This window comes from Sminthopsis crassicaudata, chromosome 1, assembly GCF_048593235.1.
Source record: "Sminthopsis crassicaudata isolate SCR6 chromosome 1, ASM4859323v1, whole genome shotgun sequence".
Lineage (NCBI taxonomy): Eukaryota > Metazoa > Chordata > Mammalia > Dasyuromorphia > Dasyuridae > Sminthopsis > Sminthopsis crassicaudata.
In genome coordinates, this window is record NC_133617.1 from 583,700,620 (window position 1) to 583,722,689 (window position 22,070).

Sequence of the window (22,070 nt, forward strand, 5' to 3'; positions counted from 1 at the left end):
CTAGTGCTTTGCGGCGAAGGGACGCGATGCTCGTGCCCCGCCACACGTCGCTGCTGTCCGGGGAGCTGCAGAGCTGGGGAGAGCCCGTGACATTGCTCGGGCCGGGTAAGGAGGCGGGCACCATACCGGGAAAGGCGGGCTGGTAGAGGTGAGACTGCAGCCCGGCGCCGTTGGAACCCGCCAGGCTGTTGGACAGGCCCATAGAGTTGGGCGGGGGCCCGGCCGCCAGACTGCACTGGGACAGGGACTGCGCCATGGCCTGCTGCCTACCCAGCGCGGGCGGCAGCGGCAGCTGCGACACGCCCGGCATAGCAGCCGCTGCCCAGCGGGTGTCATTGGCGTGGAAGGAGCACAGGCTGTCCCCCATCGCGGCGGCGGCGGCCGCAGCGGCCGAAGGGAACTGTGGCAGGCCAGGCGTCGGCAGCAGCGTCCCCGGAGCTCGGAAAACGTTCGTTGTCTTCTGCGCTTCTTCACTTGGCACGGCGGTTCTGGAACCATACCTGCAAAAGGGCCGGGGTGGGGAGGGGAAGGAGGAATGATTTGGATAGCGGAAGACGCACGCACACGAGGAGAGGGAAGGAAGTACGACAGGTAGACACAGAGACAGAGGCCAAAGTTAGCAAGGTCTCAAGCAGTGGGAGAAGAGAGACACACGGGCGCACGGGAGCCCAATTCATGGAGATAGGATTAGGTGAATGGCAGTCATGGGCAAGAGTCAGTCAGTCAATAAACGTTTAATAAGAGCCTATATGTGCAGACATCTGGCTAAGTGCTGAGGATACAAAGAAAGAAAAAAGGATTTTTAACCAAAAGTGCCCAGAGACACACAGAACATAATTTCTGATTTTCCCTCTCCTTTATCTTCACTCCCTCAACACAAATTTTTATGCAATGTTGTTAATACTATATTTACACAGTCCATCGGTTCACACAACATCAATGTAGGCATATTTCTGTAGGTACTAATCCTATTGATACTCCTAGATTGTAAAAATAAAATAAAATAAAATACATTCCTGTACCCTTCCCTATGGGCATGGTTATATTGGCTTTAGAAGTCATATATGTACTGTGCAAACATATGCACAAAATATATACATCATGGGCTTAGAAAATACATGCCAAAACACAGGAGCCCTGTGTTGTATGGGAAATGTTCAGATCATCTACATATTCCATATATATGAAAAAACATATGCAAACTCTGTGTATTTCCCATTGTAACATTTCTAACACATAGAATAAAAGGCTATAGCTACACATTTATAACACAATGTAAGGCTATATTTTATATAGTATAACATTTTCAGAAAATTCAGAAATTTAAAATTTGAAAGAAAAAACTATCGTGAACATCAATAGCCAAATTCAAAAGATAAAGAAAAACCCCTATAGTCTTAACTCGACTGAACAATAGATAAAGAATGCAAGGTTTAGTGTGGGAAAGTAAGTGCCATTGATTTATAAGATTGTGAAAAAAGTGTGACCTTCAGTGTCCCGAAGATGCCCCAATAATATTTGATGTCACTGCCCCAAGCTTTCCCACCTAGTCTGTATCTGTGTCTGAAACTGCTTCCATTGAACCTTTTCTATATGTCCCTAGTCTAGAATCCTGTAATCCATTTTCAGAACCTCTAAAACTGATTTGCCTTCAGGTCCCTATTTTTTTCTTGACTTGGACAAGGGTTCCAAAAACTAAGGCCTAGCTTCAGTTCCCTAAAGTCACTCCTTTGTCACCCGGATGAATGTAAATTTGTCTCTTCAATGTTGCAAATGAAAGAAGATCAACATATAATTTTAAACTAGTTGTCAATAATGTGTAGCTTTGCTTTGACAAACTAGATTGGTGAAAATAAACCCCAAACAAAAGTGAAGGACTTTTGTTTTATTTCTTACTAGTGGCAACTAGAATTTCATCAGTTATCCTGATGTAGAACTGCCAGTTATTAAAATAGCACTAGGATTCTAGAAGGAATCATCATCATGATAATTATCATCTCAACATTTTAGGACATTTATTTTGGGATTTACTAACTAGATTTTCATTTCTTTAATACAAAGGTCAACTGATGCTTGGAAGACTTTTTTGTTATTAATATTGTCGTCTGGTTACTTTAACTGTGTGGAATTAAAAAAATATGTGAGATATAATTATAGGATGCATGAAAATTTAGGAGACATAATTTGATAATTGTATTCATATGGGTCTATCTTCATTCACTTATGGGTCAAAGCCCATGCCTGTCATTCTACCTAAAGAAGGTAATATGAGCACAGGGCCATCAAAACACTCCTAATTTACCTGGAAAGGTGCTCTGAAGTTCCAATACTGAATGGTTTTTGTAATCTGAAGTTCCCCCACCCTCATAAATTTTGGTTAAGTGATGATCTTTTTAGAAAACTGCCTTTGGATGGGATCTGCTCTTCTGATAGGCAGACCATACCTTGCTCCTTTTTTCTCATCTCTGTCCCATTTACTATGATGACTGCTTACTCTCCTAATTCCTTCTCTTTGGAGAGGTTCCTTTTCTTCCATGCTGCAGCCCTGATAGTTGGCGGGTGTGATAGATTAATGAAGCTGCAGGAACTTTGATAGTGAAAGGAATCAATGTGGCCGGCCTAGAATTGAGCTGTCTGTGGCCTGATACTTAGAGGAAGCAGGTCGGGGGGAAGCCTGGGGAACTGAAGGGTTCCTTCTTAAGGATTTGCAACAGGCCTGGAAACCCCTCTTGTTCCATTCAGAACCAAATTTCTGACAACTGGGCAGGATCCTGCCGACCTAGTTCCCCAAGGTCAACTCCAAACTGTAACAAATCAGTGCAAAACATTTGGGTCTGGGAATGAATTCTAACCCCAACTTGGGGAAAGGCAGAGGGGGAGAGAAAGAGGAGACAAGTGTTTGGCTTCGAGGTGATCGCATCTCCCTCTCTGTACATGTATACATCCTCACACTACACAAATATATGGCCCTACTCTGAACAGTTCTTCCGAGAATGCTTAAGTGCAAGATGAATTCCTCACCATCTACAAATTTGTCTTGGTTCCGACTGGAGTATCCCAAAATATTTTTTACAAGTCCAGAAGCTGGAGGGGAAAAGAGGAATTTACAATGCTAGGTTCTGATTCAAAATCTGCAGTGGTTTATCCCTGACTACCATCTATGGAGATCAGCAAATAAGATCAGCCATTAGCAAAATGAACAGCTGTTGAGGAACTAAATATTATATAAATAATCTAAAAATCGTGTTCAATTATGTTTTAGGGTTAACAGTTAAAGATCTTTTATAGTTTCATGGCTTACTGAGGTTGGAAAGAATCTCCATCAGATTTGATCACCTCAGTTCAAAGCTACGGTGCATATGTTTTGAAAAATATGAATGTTTCCAGTTGAAAACTAGTGCATGACAGATTAAAATGCAGAGAAAACCTGAGGGAGATTTTGACAATGCACAGATGACAAGTCCAGAAAATATATTAACCGTAAGCACTGGCCAACTTTGTACTCTTCTGGAAATGCAACTATTCTCTGAAAATGCTTAATACAACAGTGAGGGTCTAATGGAGGTTGGAATCTAAAAATCTATTTTCATGATATCTGCCGTTACAGTAATATAGACATACTGTAAATGTATTTTAAAATATATAGCCCGTTTAATTCCCTAGCTATAAATGGCTCAGAAATGGGGGGGGGGGGGGAAGGATATTACTTTTTTTTCTTCCAGAAGCGAAAGCTTTATGAAGATCTCATTGGAATCCAGCAAATGATTAATGTGAAGATTTGGTAGGAAATCTGGAGAGCTGTATTAAAGCTCAGATCTCAGGTTCATTTCGATCAGCCAGCCGTGAACTCTGGGCCGAATTCATTACACTTTAATAGTGCTGGGAGAGGAAGAAAATGCAATTTCTCATTCCATTAGAAAACTAGAAAATACTCTCAGCTTGTCCCCTATTAAGATGTGGCAGGTGACAGGGGCCATTCTGGGGGACACGGTCAATGGAATTACAGCACATTATTTTGGTTCGTATAAAATATTGAAAGGCAAGCCTGACTGTGCTGAAGTTATTTCACTGATTTGGTTTTTATGTAAATAAAATATTGAAAGTTAATTAATCCGTGCTAGAGACTAATGATTATGCTTATTATATTGCATTTGATCGCGTAATTTGCATGATTCTCGCATTGCTGCTTAATAAGCCATTCCAGGTTATAAATAATTCTGAAATTGGTTTCTAATAATGGCATGCTATAAAAGGAATGGTTTTATTACACCATCCTGAAAAGGGGAGAGATATCAGACATGGAATTGTTCTCCATATGAGTAGAAGTCTATTTAATAATTGCCTAGAAGTGTAATATAAATTAAATGTAGGTTGAAATATAGTATTAGGGACAATTTGTTCTGGAATCAGAAGCATTTTAAAACATATACAATGGCAATAAATTAAATGTTTAGATCATTCTCTAATCAGTGTGGTGGCCCATATACTGAAAGAACACTAGCAATCTGTTAACTATAAAGAAAACTATAAAGTACTCATCATATAAGAACATAAACCAATTACTATTTAATTTGAATTTGGTCAAGGAGCAATGGTACAGTGAATTGTGAAGTAAATACATTTCACATAAATTATTTCTGCATTACGTTACATAATGTTAATCATTTTGAAATGTTAATTAAGAAGGTTATGTTGATCTGATTACTTTTTAAACTACAGAACATTATTTTTTAAAAATATTGAAATTGCCACTCTATTAAATTGTTTTTATCAGCAGTCTCAAGCTATTATCTTTGGTTTAAGATTATGCTGAGACAATTAAAGTACTTTATCTCTTTCTTCCTACGTACTTCTTTTGTGTACTTTTGGAAAATAACTTTCCATTACATATTTTATATTTTATTTCACTTATAACTTTCCTAATATAAAAATCGCTATCATTAACCTTTGGAAAACCCAATAAAGTTTAATAGATCTCGTTTTCTTTTTTCATAAAGTCACTTGTCTAATTATTTTTTATTTGTGATTCTAATTTCTATTTTAATTTAAACTAATTATCAGTGTGACTGGGTTAAGCAAAAGTATCTTACTTCTAAAAACAAAAATTAATATGTAGTTATTTTTTCTCTTGAGGGAAAATAACTTTTCATACTTTCTCATTGTGTAACAATATAGCGATTTAATTGGTTATGATAAAAAAAACATTAAAATTGTATATGTAAATGCTCAAATTTTGATTTAGGAATGAGTTTGACATAAAATTTTTAAATCTCATTAGTAATATTATTGCACAATAATTTATGTAATATCAATGAGATTAGGTTCAGACTTATAAGGATTTAGAAAAAAAGCTACTCAAATTTATTAATTTTTTAAAAGTGTCCTTTATACTATTTTATTAATTTTGTCCACGTCAGGCTTCTGACGATATTCACTTGCTTTATAATAAAACATCCAGTGTAGGCAACTAAAAAAACACAGTAATACGTGTATGTGTTAAAAATGTGTGTGTGTATATGAACACACATATACACAAGTTATATTGCTATTATAACTGTCTTCATCCTCCCTCTTCTATTACTTGACAACGTCTACATCTGAAACAATCGAGACCTTTTAAAATTAAATTTCTCAAAGCAACTGACTTTGGTTTAACAAACCATTTAGATTGTTTGAAAAATGCCTGGAAGATTTGATAACTACTACCCTAATTTACCGTGAGGAAAACGCCCCGGCTTAGTGCCGATTTTCAGCACTCTGGAGAGCTCATGAATGAGATCTAGGAAGTTGAATTTGGATTTCAATTCCACGATATTTTTATGGGAGTTTGGAAACAAACTCTCCTTTTAGGTTAAAAAATTATTAGGCTTTTATTTCCAAAATTTCTGGAACCTTACATAATCTCCTAAATTATTTAAACTTTCCCGTTGGCCTTGTGGTCAGTCCACTGCCAGTATTCCCCCAAATGAATATTATTTCTTATCTACACACAACCTACCATCTTGCTGTAGTTAAAATAAGAGGGAATGAATGTAGAGGTGATAGAACTAAATTCTTTAAGGCGGATCTGAAGTCCATTTTTCAGCTGCCACATGATCAAAGTTAAAAATCAAACAAGAATCAAAGTTGGGGTCTACGTGTATTCTTATGTTTTCTCGTAGTTCTCTAAGGAGAAATACATACGCCTTACAAGCCGGGATATGATTTCTTGAAATGAGTTAATTCTAGGCCAAGTATTTTTCTTTTCGTGTGCAGGTGTGTGTGTGTGTGTGTGTGTGTGTGTGTGTGTGTGTGTGTGTGTGTGTGTGCTATATTGTCGCATCGGTCTGGAAACCCTCAAAGAAACAAACCTTTGATTTTTCTGGAGGTGGGGAAGGAGGGATGGAATATGTTTGTATATAGTTGGAGCTATAGTAAGACTTTATCAACTGACTTAGTCTGAAGAAAAATATCTGGATTTTTCTTTCCACAGTAGCAAGATGAAACTGATTTCAGAAAGACCCGCACTTCTGTCTTCAGGTATTAAAGTTTCGCGTGTGTGTTCTGGACGCACAATAAAGGGCCAGGGGCAGGTGGTGAAGAACTCCTGTTTTTGTGCCTGTTGGGAAGCTAAAGTAATAACTCTGAGCCTGACATGGAGTGGGACAGAAAGGAATCCGATCTAGTATCTTGTGGGCGGTTTAGCTAGCAGCCAGGAAGGAGGAGAAGAGATAAGAGACCTGACTTCCCCGAAGAAAAAGGCAATGCAATCCCCAAGGCCCCACATACCTGTACTCGGGACTCGGTGAGGCCGATCCGCAGGGCCAGCTCCTCCCTCATGAAGATGTCCGGATAGTGAGTCTTTGCGAAGCTCCTCTCCAGCTCGTTGAGCTGCGCTGGAGTGAAACGAGTGCGGTGACGCTTCTGTTTCTGCTGCCCTTGCTGCTGTCCAGCCTGACTGGGGTTCTGCCCGCCCTGTGGCCCCGGCTGTTTGTCCGGGTCCTTGGCGCTGACCGCCAGTGAGGCCGTGTTAGAGCCCACCGTGGTGATGTCCTCTCCGGGGAGAAGTGTTGCTCCCTCTACCGTATCCGAGTTGGGGGCCAGGTCTCCTGGGTGACCCCCAGGATCCGAACCCCCCACGCCCAGCCGACACTTCACTGCCTCTCGGTGTCCCAAAAGCTCGGCGGCATCTTTCATACCTGAGGAGGTAAAATAAATGGCATCACTACCTTCCCGGAGAGGCCGAGACAGGGACCCCTCTGCTGCCTCTCTCATCCCACTTAGCGAAACCCCCTGTTCTCTCTGCCCAGCAAGGCCTAGCTGCTACCAGCATCAACTCCAGCCGGACCATCAAAGTTCTCAGTATCTTCGCCTTGTTAGCCCACGATCTTGGATTAATACCTCACGTTCCCTTTCCCACTCTCTAGATCTATCTCCCGTGATAAACAGCACATACCAGCGTCTCTACTGTAATAAAATACACTCCCATGCCATGCAATAAAACATGTCCCAGGCCCTTTTGATAAACGCATACCCAGTGCAACAGTAAACTAAAGATAACTCCATCGCTCTTCCCACCTGCATTTCCAAAGAGCAGCAAATTCTCCCCCACGGCCAATACACTTCTCACCTTCTGACGAAAATCTCCAAACCTTTCCATTTCGGGGACAAATTGAGACCCCAGCCCCAAGCTCAACCCCAACTAACCCTATCTCTTCCCAGATACACGAATAGGCTTAGAAATTGGAGCCACATTCAACAAAATCTAAGTAATAATGAAAAGTGTAGTAAAAGCCAGGAGCCCTCATACGAGTAGAACTGAACGGAAGTTGACGCGGCTTCTAGGACAGTGAATCAAACTTTAAAGAATTCAACTTTTCACTGAAAAGAGAGGTAGAAATCTCCTAGTCACCGGGATCTTGAAGCCCCTTCCAGAAAGTAGAAGAGTCTGTGAAAGTAAATTTTGTCTTGTCTTTTTCAAAGGCATAGACTAAACAAATTTGTCTCCGTGTTATCGCCTTCTCCTTCCTGCCAGATTTTTGACAAACCTAACCTTATTTTTTTTTAAGGTGGGGAGGGGAGAGAGAGAGAGAGAGAGAGAGAGAGAGAGAGAGAGAGAGAGAGAGAGAGAGAGAGAGAGAGAGAGAGAGAGAGAGAGAGAGAGAGAGAGAGAGAGAGAGAGAGAGAGAGAGAGAGAGAGAGAGAGAGAGAAACTCAAATTAAAACAAATAGAAAAGGAGGGAAAAGCCTCCTATTATCAGTGGTGTAGATCTCCTCTTCCCCAAAAAGAAAAAAAAAAAAAAAACGAAAAGAAAAAAGAAAGGAAAAGAAGAAAAAAGAAAAAGGAAGAAAAGCAAAAGTAGTAACAATCTCCAACTCCTTTTTTGAATCTACATATTCCATAGATTTTTTAAAGACGATGTTAAATCAAATTAAACTTTAATGCAGTACAATTACTTTTAAAGAAATTAGCCCATTTAGGGCGCATTAAGGTAAAATAAGGAACAAATTGACAATTTCCTGCCCTGGCTTCTCCTGGTTGCCGGGGCGAGAGGAACACACTCACCTAGCCTGGCGTCCAGGAGGTCGGCGTGAGATAGCATCGCGCACCGCTCCAGGGCGAAAGCTGTTCCCCCCCAAATTTTAGCGGCTTTAAGTTATTTAAAATAGATATAAGATATAAGCTATAAGATATAGATATATATAGATCACCTAAATGAAAGAAAATTCGGTTTGTGGTTAAAAAGGGGGCTTCTTGCATTATAATGTCCTTTAGAGAGACGGGGAGGTGCTTAACAGTTGAATGAACCCGTGAGCAGCTCTGCGAGGGGACCAATCAGGAGGGCAGCCTGCAAATGTCAGAGCCCGGAGAGTCCCCCACTCCGCCCGCCCGCCCGCCCGCAGCCCGGAGCGCCGGCGGCGGCGGCGGCGGCGGCGGCGGCGGCAACAGCAGCAGCAACACTGACGAACAAGAGCAACTCAGCAGCTGCAGTCGCAGCGACCTCGGCATCATCTCAGGGCTGCTGGCCTGGGCTTTTTGTCTTTTTTTCTTCCCACTATGTTCTCTGATCCTATCTTCTTTTCTCTCGCACCCTCCCTACAAGAATCCCTCCTCCCCATATCCCTGTCCCTTTTTTCTTTTCTTTATTCCCCCCTCCTTTTTGTGGGGGTGGGGAGGAAAGACCAGGGGATGTGTGAAGGAGGTGCAGGGGAAAGGAGATCCTGTCGGGAATGACCCTTCAATGACTTGACAAATCCAACCTAATAAACTGGAGGAGATTCTGGATACCGCGGTTTGGGGCTGAGGGTGGAGGGAATTTTGTATGCCAAGGGCCCGATTCCAAATGTATTTTTAGGACGGGAACTTGGAGAGGTGGAGAGGTCGGAAGAAAGAGACTCCGAGTCCCGGAGGCTCGAGCAGCAACTTTTCCTTGCTCGATCCCTAAGCACAGCTTAGGTCAAGATGCCGGGGTCGGGAAAGAAAGGTGGCGAGAAAGCGCCTACTCTTCCCTATCCTAAAGAACACTAGGTCCAGCTCAGCCCCCTCCTCCTCAGTGGGCCGAGCTGGCACGCTGCTTTTCAGGCTTTATGCTCCTCGGTGCTCCCAGACTCAGCTCGTAGGGCCTCCAAGGGTCAGCGCTGAGCTAACATAAGCCTTCCCACTAGCCCTCTCTTTCCCCCTCCTTCCGCCTCCCCAATTCTTCCCTGGCCCTAACTGAAATTTTAACACCGCCCCTACTCCAACTCCCACCCCACCCCCGGACCAAAATAGGGGGTCTTTTTGGTCAAAGTTTCTAAGTTCAGCTTGTTTCCAAACTCCATTTAAGGCCGTAAATAAAGTTAAAGGCTTTTTATTTTCCTCTTGAATATGTTAAACTACTTGAACAATTTAAAGTGCTTTGCACAAGTGAAGCGAACCATTTCTAATGTTCTGATTTTTCAAAGCCAGCCAACAACAAAGTTTAGATTAGTAATATATTTCTAACCAGAGTAATTTTCAAGATCATTAGGCATTTATGTAATTAGTGCCAAATCTATAAGCTTTTATTACGATTATTAGAGTAAAATCAGTATAAATTTGTACTAATTTACTACTGTTTAGACTTGGCTGTCAAGCCAAGAGGGTCTTATTGTAAATGATAACTGAGGAAATTAAGTGCAAAATTCTGTACCATTTCTGATCCGCTCCTAAACAATCCGTTTCAATTGTATTTGTAGCAGAACATAATGCCCCTTTAAAGTTATTTGACTTGTATTTTTATTTGCAAAACAAGAAAAATGCCCTCTACCCAGGCCCAATGAAAACGGATATTTACTACTCCCAACTTGATTAACATTGATTTTTAATTCGAAAGTGATGCAATTAAGATTATTCATTTAGTGCAAATAAAGCTTCCACAAAAGGGTGGTCCTATGAAGTCTGTTTTAAATAATACGGAGCAAATGGCTTTTTTTGTTCGCCGTCCAATTGACTTACACAAAACATTGAAAATGCTGCCTTCGACCAGATGCGAGAGGAATTGTGTGTGTGTGTGCGTGTGTGTGTGCGCGCGCGCGCGCGTTCGTACCCGTATGTGTATCTCTTCTATTATATGTTTCGACAGGGAGTGAGCGAGGAGACAAAGGAGACGACAAGACGAACTCTGGGGCAGTTTTGTTCCCTTATTCGCTCTCCCCCTACCCACCCACCCCCTTACACTTTGCCCACCCCATCTCCAGTCTCGGGGGCGCGCACGCGCTCATATACTCGTAGCAAAAGAGTGTTCAGGGCCTCAACCACATGGATTCTTTTCCAGCTTACAGAGATGGCAGGCGGTTCCCCTGGACCAGCCGACGGGGCCGTGGTAGTCCTGCGGCTGCTGAAGCTTTTTATAAAGCTGGGGAGACGGACAGAATCACACATACACACGAGTACACACAGGGACATGGAGCTCGAACCCGAGCTGGTCACTGAGTAACAGTATCTAACGGCTATTTATTTGGGTGGTTGCTTCTTTTCTCTTATTGTTTCAGTTTAAACCATCTCACCTCCTGGAATGTGTGCCTGTGTGTGCTTTTAGAGATCAGCTTGCCAGGTTACAGAATCTCAGTCCTTCAAACACCTCCGTGTCCCCCTCTCCAGTCGCCAGCTTCTTTTTTAACTGGTCCTGATTTTTACCTCCTCTTGCCCCGCCCTTTCTCAGTCGGAAGAAAAAAAGAGAACCAGGTAGCGATCCTAGCACCAGTAGAAGCCCCAGCCACGAAGAATGCCGAGCAGTGCCCCGCAATGCTCTGGGACGGGACTGCCAGAACTGGGAACTGGACCCAGCTCCAAAGTCAGCCCTTAGGGGGACAGTGGGATCTAGGCCGTTGTGCGCCTCCCAGTGCCTCTGAGAGCCACAAAATCTTTTCTCCTTCGGCTAGTGTGGAGCTTGCTGGTCATTTACCACCCTTGGGGGTCCGTCTTAAGCATAGTATCGGGAGAGTGAACAAGCTACTGGCGGGTAAAGAGGGAGCGGTGGAAGAGTGGCCTTACTCCCAATTTTTTGTTTAATTTTATTAAGAATAGGAAGACGAGCTGGGCTGGGAGAATGATCTGAGGAGAAGGGTTCTGTGACCCTGGACCAGGCGGGGAAAAAGGGAGGTAAGAGAGGCTGTACTCGGTGGGGATAAGGAGAGAGGAACGCATCATCTCCACAAGTGTGTACACAGATGGATATTGTGTATTGCAAGAATCCCATACTCTGAACAAGTTTCCAGCCGCGGAGACCCACACCCGCTCCTGCACTCGCTCATATATTCTGCTTTGTTGTATCTTTCAGGTCGATAAATAAATGTGTAATAGTTAATGTGAAGACACATCAGAGTCATAACAATGGGACGAAATCTAAGGATTATCCATCTCTGTTAGTAACTGCTGAATAACAATGTTGCGGCGTGATTGATAGCCCGCTTCATTTTATGACTTTTCAACTGCTCTTGATTTTTATAGCAGTATAAACAAACTAAATCATTTCTTCCAAGACTTCAGAGCACAATCGTCTCAGGGAGGGGAAAAACGACAAGGTGGGGGGAGGAAGGGACGTCTGTTGGTGTGTGTATGGCGGGAGTGGGGGGTGGGCACGCTCAGGGTGGAGGTTGGATGGGAGAGAAAAAGGAGGAGCAGAGAAGGAAAGAAACGGAGCTGACAGGAGGCACGTCAGGAGAAAATGACAATAGTCTGGATGTAAAACGGCGTTCCCGCGCTGTTTCTCTCTCCTCCACTCGTTTTGTCAAATGTCTGCATCCACCTGTGCTGTGGCTGAGATGTATTTACAAGAATTTTATTCCCCGTCATCTTTCCACGTTCTCGGGGCAGCCAGAAAAGAGCCAGTCAGGCCTATTTTCGTAGATAATTGAAGGCATTTCCCACATGATCATGGGAGCTGAAGCCCCTAACAAGGAAAGGCTTTAACGCAATGGCCCCAAAATCTTCAGAATGACAAGAATGTCTTCAGAAATCACTTCAAAGCAAAGTAAAAGGATTTTCTATGACGGATCCAGTGATTTTTCCTCAATAAATAGGTTTTAGATTGTTACACACACGTAAAAGTGGAACAAAGGGAACTACCAGAAAATATATTGGTTGCCCCTAATAAAATTTATTTAGACAGTTTACTTCTCATAAAAATAGAGATTGAATTTTGTACAAGAGCCTGCCAAGGGGCTAGGCACAGGGAAATCATTTTTTCTCCCTCTTTTCCCCCCTTTCTCCTTTTTAACGAAGCTCACGGTTAAAGGCGAAACAACCTGCTTCCCCTCCTGCTGGGACTTGGGTGCCTGAGCAAAGGTGGAGAACTTTAGAGTTTGGGGACTTGCGGGGTTTTTGTGTTTTATTTTAAATCAAAGTGCAGATGGATGATGCTATAACAGATTAGTACAGGCAGCCACTGCCTGTACTTAAATAAGGAAAGCATACTCAGCAAAGGCTTAGCTCAGCCTTTCTGGAACTGGACCTAAAACGTTATTGGGGTGTATGGGGAGAGAGGGGCTGAGTTCCTAATGTCATAAAGATGGATTTATACTAATTATTGCGGTAGGTTTGTAATTCTAAATTTCCTTCTAATTGTATTTAATGCATTCATTGCGCATCCTTTGTCAAGGAAAAAAAAATAGGCTGGGAAAGAAATGGGCTTGTGTGCTCAGCGCTCTAATTGCTTTTTACACTTACAGAAGCCTGGGATGTTTATTAAATGTAACTTTCGGCTGCTTGAGTTGTTTGTAAACTGCTTTCTCCTATTTGCAGACATCGGGCTGAAATATGGTGCATTATTATTCACATTCCTGCTATTAAATGCTGAATTGTAACATTGTTCCCTTTAATGAGGAGCGCCTCCCTCAATAATTAACGATCTCACATTTTCCTATTTTCTTGCCTGATGAAAAGAATCAATTTTAATTCGTTGTAAATTACAGCCATGCTTTTGGGTGTTATTTGCTTACAGAAAACAAATCAAGTAGCGTACGCGTTACTGTTTACTTTTCTAGATCTACACTAACCTAAGCCCAGCCAGCCAGCCATCGAGCCAAGTTCTCTCCTTTCCTGATGATCTCCTTAGGAAAGGATCTTTTGAAATGGTGGGGTGGGAAAGGGGACCGAGGGAGAGAAGGGACGAAAATAAAAAGGGGGGAGATGAAGAAATAGAAACTCTATGCCAAACCTACAGTGGTTTGCCAATATGCCACAATTTGGAAAATGTTTCTAAAAAATGTCTGCTCAATGTGTCAACTAGAACTGTTGCCAGGGTTGGTGTACCTAACTAGTATTCTCTTTTCACTTTTTAGTTGAGAATCTAGAAAAAGCTTGTGGTAGAGATAGTGAGGGGTTTTTTTGTTGTTGTTTTGTTTTGTTTTGTTTTGTTTTGTTTGTTTGTTTATATATTTGGGATGTGAGAATGGAAGGAGAGCTTAGGGTAGGCACGGATAAGAAGGGATGGAAAAGGGCATGAAGTAAGGGGTTAGGTACCCATATCCTCTTCTCATAAAATCAATTTTATGAACTTTGCTAGGTAGATAGAAGATGAAATCAGGAGTTGGGCTTTTTTTTTTTTTTTTTTTTTTTTTTGTATTTTTTTTTTGTTTGTTTTGGTTTGGTTTGGTTTTTGTTTGTTTTGTTTGTTAGTTTTTTGCCTCTAGGCAACCCGTAAGGTACTCGTGCCCAGGCTTTATAGACTCCATGGTCCAGTTTGGTTGGGAGCATTTGAATAGACGGGTTTAAACCCCTTCTTCGTCCCCCACACCCCTTTTCCCCTCCTCAAATTTCCCTCTCCCCTCCCCCCCCCCACTCCCTACCGGATTTGGGAAGTATTCCTGGTCAATTCTATGGCAACTCTTCAAACTGCCTGAAGGCTGACAGGCTGTGTGTGGAAACTTTCACGGCTGAATCGGTTATCTTAGATGGAAAGATCAGGCTGCTTTCAATTAATTCCCATCAGAGCAATGATAACCAGTTTTTTAGGGGGGGAATCTGTTTTAGCAAGAGGAACGGGTGATCCTAAACGTCTACCGACCCAAAGGCAAAGGATTTCCTAACCCAAAGTCCCAATCTTCCTCGTCTCTTGCACTACCACCCCCTCCCAAGAGCAGGGAGCATGAATGCGCGCGCGTGAGTGTGTGTATATTGGGGCTTACGCGTGTCAACAGAAGGCGCGGGTCTGCTTTAGACTACCCTAGATGACAGTAATTGTCAGATATACGGAAAGTGTGACCGAAAGTGGTGGGACAGAGGGGGCGGATAATGAGGAACCTTAAATATGTAAAAGGGGCTAGGCAACCCTATCCTAAAATGACTGGAGAAAGCCTTTGTTTTGTTGCCGCGGCAGAGGCAAGCGCGACTTTGCACACAGCCAGTTTTATACAAAGATAACCAAACCCCCTCTCTACCGGATCGGGTGCCCGTGGGTGCTGCGGTCCACGGCTTGTTTGTTTTCGAAGAACATTCGCAGGCAGGTTGGAGGAATACAGCCCCACAATGGAAACCCGGCGCCCGCGATTGACAGACACTCTCCTTTTCCCTCTTTGCCTTTCACCCCGCAATTCTAATGTCCCCAATTAGATACACTGACTATAATAAGTAACATAGAGATTTTGTTTGTATGGGTTAAGTTCGTTGCTTTTCTGATTTCTATTTACTCAAGATAAATAATCATATATCAGTTATTCAGTTAGGTGACAAGTCTAGTAATTGGAATAAAAAGAAAAACATCTCATCCTTATCTCTTTCTATAACTAGATATACCGCTAATAAGACTGCATCAATCTTATCTAGCAAATAAATAAAATAGACAAACAAACAAATTCGCCTCCAACAAGTTAATGTGGTGTATCTGAGTGGAAAGTAGATATTTTCACGCATTCTGGAGATGAGGAGTGACTTTTAATAAAATCACAAGAAAAACAAATGTAATTCTGTAAGCCATTTCAGCGATCAGCCGGCGCACACTCCCGCTCCCCCCTCGCCTGCTAGTTAGCATGCTCCAGTCATTCTAACACTTTTCCCTTAAAAAAAAAAAAAAAAAAAAAAAAGTCACAAAAATATGACTGTCACTCACTCTGGGCCTTTCGATCCATACCTCTATTATTTGGGGGGGCAATTCTAGAGGTAATATGGTTTATTTTATCAGAAAGATTTTTGTTCTCTTTTTCTCTTTCTGCTTTTTCTGTATTCTCTTTTTCTCTGCTTTCTCTTTCTATCTCTGAATCTGTCTCTCTCCTCACTTTCTCTATTCTCTTCCTCTTTTTTTGTGCTCTCATTACCTTTTTAATCTCTTCCTCTCTCCTTCTCTTTCTCCCTTTCTCCCTCTCTCCCTCTCTTCCTCTCCCTCTCTCTCTTCTCTCCCTCACTCTTCTCTCTCCCTCTCTCTTCTCTCTTGCCCCCCACTCTTCCTCTCCTCTTCTAACCTCTCCCCCCCCCAAGTGCGGCTAATTCAGGGCGTCTATATTCACTCAATTAGAGAAATCTAAAGAGAAGATCGATCTTCCATCTGCAGACATGCCAGCTTAACAAATTAGATTCTTGTTTCGTGCAGGTGATTTGGTGACAGTTGGGGAATTAGAAGTAATAAGTTGTTGTGTTTGAGACCCCCTCCCCCCCTTCTCCCTTTCCTCCCTTCCCCTCCCCCACTCTACCCGAGAGGAGACCGGCTAGCAGGGGCTGCGTGCCCCGCCTCGGGTGCTGCTTCCTCCGGCCAGCCAGCCCGGCAGCTACCGCCACCGCATCTCCTGCCGTAATTAGTGCTGCTGCCCTCCATGTGGGCTCGATTAAACCGTGATTTAGCCGAAAGAAATATAATTATGGCTGCAAATAAAATAATCAGCATTGAAGAGCGATTTCCTTAATGAGATGGAGCGGTTGCACGTCACGGAGTAAAGGGGTCTCATTAAGAGGTGGTAATGAGGCTTGGGTGGATGGTGGAGTTACAAAATAACCCAACTCCTCTTTCAAAATCAGAGCCCGCCCGAAGTTACCGGGAAGGGTCCCGCCTCTCCCTAGGCTCCTTCCGCATCTCCTACCCCAAGGGGGCGGCATCGGCCCCGGCACCCAGTGTTCTCCAAGACCCCAGCAGACGCTGCAGGCGAGTTTTCAGATAGCCTGTATTAGGGTTCGTTAGAATAGCAGCAGGACAGAAGAAACGGGGTGTTATAAAAGTCAGGGAACGTTGGATCTAGAAGCGACCTTAGAAACTGCCTAACGGAAACCTTTCTATAAGGATTGTTACGGCGCGTGTACTTGGTGGCATGTGTTTAGGAGTCTACACACTATCCGCATTTGCTAAAATAAAGCACATAAAACACTCCAGAAACCATTCCCTGGAGGTGTGGCTTCATAGCCAGATGAATCTGGGGGTCTGGTGTAGTAGTGAAATCACATTAAAGTCTCTTCGAACTCAATTGATGCCATCTTCTGTGGGGGCATATGAGTAATTACAGGTTGTGATGGAGGATTGTAGACCAAGATGAAAAAACAAAATGGAAAGACACATCACTTGTTTGCCTACCAGTTTACATTGAGGCTCTGGGCCCTCCTGGTAAGATTGTAAACAATGCTTCTTCATCTGTTGTTCCAGCTCTGAAAAAGAAATTTTTGTGTTTTAATTTTGTCATTAATGGAAAGGGCCCGAACTATCTCCATAGTCTTTAAATAATTAATAGATTGTAAAGCTTTAGCTAATTTTCAAATTCTCTCCCTACAACAATAGGTGTACCTTTTGATTCATAAAAAAAAATATGTCTCTTAATTAAACTCCTAATTTAACTAAATTGTTTACTGTTTGAACTTCATTTTGGTCATTTGAAATTATTTTTATTTGGTATATGAACTCCTACAACTATGAGGGGCCAGTGACTCAATGGCAGGTGATAAACATATAAGAAAGATGCAAGCAAAGGCCTCCATGAGATACTAAGGGGAAAAACGGGGAGTTTGGGGAAACCTACATGAAGGAAGTAAGTGGTGCTTGAGCAGAACTTGAAAGAATAGAATTTTAACAGATGGAAAGATAGTGATGACTAAGAGATGAAACGCAAAGGTGTGGAGGTGGAGAAGCACCAGACAATATGAAATTTGGAATATCATTGTGAAGTATCGATGGGAAAGGTACAGTATCTTCATATCGTAGAGGACCCTAAATGCCTGAATTTCAATAAGCAAGAGAGACTGATGGAAGGGTTTTGAACAGAGAAATGACATGATCAGAAGATGACTACAACATAGAAATCATTGAAAACCCAGACAACACTATAAAGTTGGTGGAATGTATCTTGAATGTACTTTGATCTCCTGCCTTCTTCTTCTATTTCATTTCCCCTTAGGTTTTCAGAATTCAAAAGATAAAGGAAATCATCTGATTATCTTATTGATACTATATTGCTAGGGGCTTTTTTTGTTGATATCTCTTCTCAGACAATTTATACATCATAAGAGGACAGCAGGAAGAGAGGAAATATCTAAACTCAAGGAAATATGAAGATATATTTAGGTTTGGAATGGGGGAACATGCCATTCCTCAGATAATACCTCATAAGGACAACTCTGGTAGAAACTACTGGACTGGAGTGATTCTTCTTATATATATAGAAGATATTGTACACCTTAAAGTACTACATAAGTGTATGCTTTTCTCATGAAGAACTTCAGAAAAGAAAGAATGAATCATGAAGAATTCCATCAATAAAGTTAAAAATATTCATCTAGAAAAAAACTGGGCCAAGTCTCAGAAAGAAAATGACAAAAGACAATTAGATGAGCTGGTAAATTAAAACAAAAGAGCTGATTAGTGGAATCAATTATAACAAATACATAAAACAAGCCTTTCAATTCCTTACACAAATTTAAATTTTTCTTTACTGGACCTCAACAATTCTCTTGTAGTCATGAAGGCTATTTTGTGATTACATTTAATATTAAGGATAATATACCTAAGACAGTCCTCAGTTAGATAGAATTCACCTGAAATGTCATTCTACCTATACACCATCAGGCTCTAGTCAATGGGCTGCTGGGCTGCTGGTTGTTGAGTTATCACAATTGAGATCTTTGCCATCAGTTGGAGGTGCAATTCTTCTTCATCCCCTTAAGAAGGTGATTAAAATTCACACACTAGAGTCATAGAGAGCAGAGGGTCATTACAAGTCTTTCTTAAGCCTACTAAAGTAAAAAAAAAAAAAAATTGCAGAGCTTAGGCTAATTCTTTCATTCATTCCACTAAGACATTTTAAGCATTAAGGACTAAAATCCCACTGCCACAAGCTGCCACCTCCACCCTCATACTCTTTGATGAGTGCTAACATATGGAACCAGGGACTCTTGGTTGGCTGTTGTAGATGATTTCTTTCCTAGCTTCTTAGAATAAGGATTTGCTTTCCCTCTTTTTCTGGTGTTTGAGAGCATCCCCAGCCTCCCATTAGGAGGTATATTGATTTTCTCATGTGGGTTTCACTGGATGAAACCTCAGGCACAATAATATATTGTAAAGAATTTGGTATTCATTTTCAAAGATGAGTTTAAATCTTGATTGTGCTCTCACCTATCTTTCTATTTTTGGCAAGCCATTTTTACTCTTTGATTCTAAGTTTCCTTTACAATAAAATAGATCTTTTCTTAAAGTCTTTCCAATTCAGATCCTAGGGAGTATTATTTCATTGATAAGATGAAGAAGAAAGGGATACTTCTGTATCTTTTAGGCTTTCCTACTTAGCAGAGGAATTAAGGATTCAGCAACACCCATACCTATATGCTATGATTTTCCAAATATAATTTATGTACCATGAATTATATCAGATGCCAAAATGCATTTCTGTGATTTTGATTGGCATTGATAACATAAAACTTTAGCCAATTAACAAAGTCAGTTTTTAGGAAATTTATACCTAAAGCAAAGTTTGAGTTGGTGATAAAGAAGTAGTGGCAATCCCAACCTTTTTAGGGAGGGGAGGAAAAGAGAGAAAGAAGGAGAAAAAAATGGAGGAAAATGGGGGGGGGGGGAAGAAGGAAAGGAAAAGGAAAGTACTCATCTATAAAATGAGAGAAGTGGACCAAATTATCTCTGAATTCCCTTTCAGCTCTGTGATTCTGAGTGAAAGGGGTATAATACTAATCCATTTATAGCAGTTTAGAGATAAAAGAATGAAATTAAACTGCCACAATGACTATAGTATCCTTCCCTCTCATTCTAGAAGTCACCTCATCCTAAAATAGTGCATAAAATAAAGTTCAAGAGAGAATGGTTTTCTTACACACACCTAGAGCTCTATTCAATGATGTTCACCCTCAATTTGGAAAGATTTGGCATATGGATATGAACAGTAACCTGAGTTGTTCTGGTTATTCAGAAGGATAGATTTGGTGAGATTTGTTTGCATCTGACTAAATTGCTCTGATTAAAACCAAGGGTTGCTAATATAGAGTATTTGGGAGTTGTCCCTGTCAAATCTCTGAAGTCCAAAAATATTTACAACTGTTACTCCCACCCAAATAACATCAACTGACTTATTAAATAAAGTTTCTCTTCTTTAGCCAAGTAAATCTGTTTGCTGTGCTTCATTCACAACTGACTTATTGTTAATCCTAATAAAATTATTTTACATAATTTTCTCCTAACTCATACACCTGTCTTTTCCCTAACAGTTCATTATCTCTCCCAATTCAAAAGCTAGTTAAAAATTCACCTCCAGAAAGCTTTCTTTGGTTTACTTGATTTGATCATGATCATATCATTATTCAATGTCTGCATAGTGATTGTATGTAAAGTTTATATTTCACTCATACTTGTTCACATGTTGCTTTCTTCTCTTTTCAGGTGTGTTTTGTTTCTCTCAGTAAAAGGTAAATTCTTTAAAGGAAGTCAATGTGTCTTTTGGGTTTTTTTTCTGTCTCACCTCACTGAAAAGTACAATGCTATCTACAACATTTATAATCAATAAATGTTATTTACTGATGGCCAATGATTAAAGCTCTGGGTCTCTATAATGTCTTTCTTGGAAAGCCTATTCTTTTTTAAAAATCCAATTACAGTAAAAACTATTTTTGACATTCTTCTAGCAAATATTTTGAGCTTCAAATTCTTTCTCTCCTTTCCCCATTGAGAAGGCAAGCAATCTGACATAGGTTGGACATGTACAAATATGTTAAATGTATTTTCACATTAGTAATGTTACCTACATGCCCTTTAGCCTAAGATCTTAACCTCTATAACAGTATTCCTTTGATAGTTCAGAAAATTCTGAAAATGTACTGGTGAATATATCCCCAGATATAATATTGGTATACATAACATGTTAAAAAAAATACACAATTCATTTGGTAGATCTTCCATAGAGAACTTATGGGAGGTCATAGGCAAGAATTGCTTAGATGAGAAAGTGTGCAAGGGCAATAATATATGAAATTGGAAGATGTATTCAAGTTGATAAGATGATAAATCTGCAGAAATATGGAAGTTTTGAATGTAGTTTTTTTTCCCCCACTGGATCTTGAATCTATAAGACTGATCTCCACCCCCCCAAAAAAAAAATTAGAGATAAAGGATTTCTAGAATCAAGTTATCTATACAGTAGGATTGTTGAATCCATTTAGGAGATGAAAAGGACAAACATAGCCCATATCTGAAACCTCTATGATGCAGGGCAGACAGCTAGAAACTGGAGTCATTCCATGGAAGTGGACCATGGATGACCAGAAACCCATGGCTTTCTCTGCTTCTGACAACTGGATGACTCTCTATATCCAGACACTCTCCTACTGTTAAAAGGCTCTAAATATAATGAAATGTGTTTTTTACTTCTCCCACAATTAGTTCTCAATAGAGAACTGACTTTGTTGAACATTATGATGATCACAGTATATCCCTAGGCTTTGTTTAATGCATTATAAATGGAGGATACCCACATTATAAACACTAGAGAATAACTACTATTCAAATCCTATACAAACTTTAGTGATCCAAAAATCACATTTCAATGTGTGGTTTGGAAAAAACATTTTACTCTGCCAAGCCTCATTTTGCTTCTGGAATAATGAAAATTCACAGGAAGCATTCTTTTTTTTCTTTCCCAATAGATCCTTTGAGGGACTTGACTCTCAGGCTCTTTCCATGTCTCTCTTCTCAGTTTTATATCAACATGGATTGATATATTAAATGGTGGCCAATATGGTTTTATTTTGGGCCTGATTCACACCAACACTTGGATGGTATATAATGACTTGCTTTTCAACTTCCTCTTATAAGAGAATGTGACCAAGGACTTTCAACTTGGAGGCCAAGATGGAAGTGTATACTGACTTCGGTTACTTAGAGAAGGGCTTCTTAAACTTTTCCCCCTTGTTACCCCTTTTTACCAGAGAAAAATTTATACAACCCCATCTCAAATCTGAGTTGAGGTGTCTTTGGCAGTATTTGCTGGCATTGTGTGGTGTGAGGACATGCACAGTGCAAAGTGCATATGTTGTCTCTGTAGAACCAAGGCTACAGTGAAGTTGCTTAATGCATCATTGGAAAATGCTGCTAAAACCACCTCAGATTTCATTATATGTTTGGTTTTGAATTAAATTTTGGTCAGTATTTGCCAAATTTTTC

General features: G+C 41.0%; 1 protein-coding gene across 1 annotated transcript in view; it reads right to left on the reverse strand.

The window, feature by feature from the left end:
- OTP (orthopedia homeobox) overlaps positions 1-8,582 on the reverse strand; it is an 8,611-nt gene extending 29 nt beyond the window's left edge. The window contains 4 exon segments of the mRNA XM_074288252.1: positions 1-473; positions 475-500; positions 6,769-7,178; positions 8,546-8,582. The exon segment at positions 1-473 is cut by the window's left edge and continues 29 nt beyond it. Of these exon segments, the coding sequence (XP_074144353.1) occupies positions 1-473; positions 475-500; positions 6,769-7,178; positions 8,546-8,582 (946 nt within the window).
- Between the last annotated feature and the right edge of the window lie 13,488 nt (positions 8,583-22,070).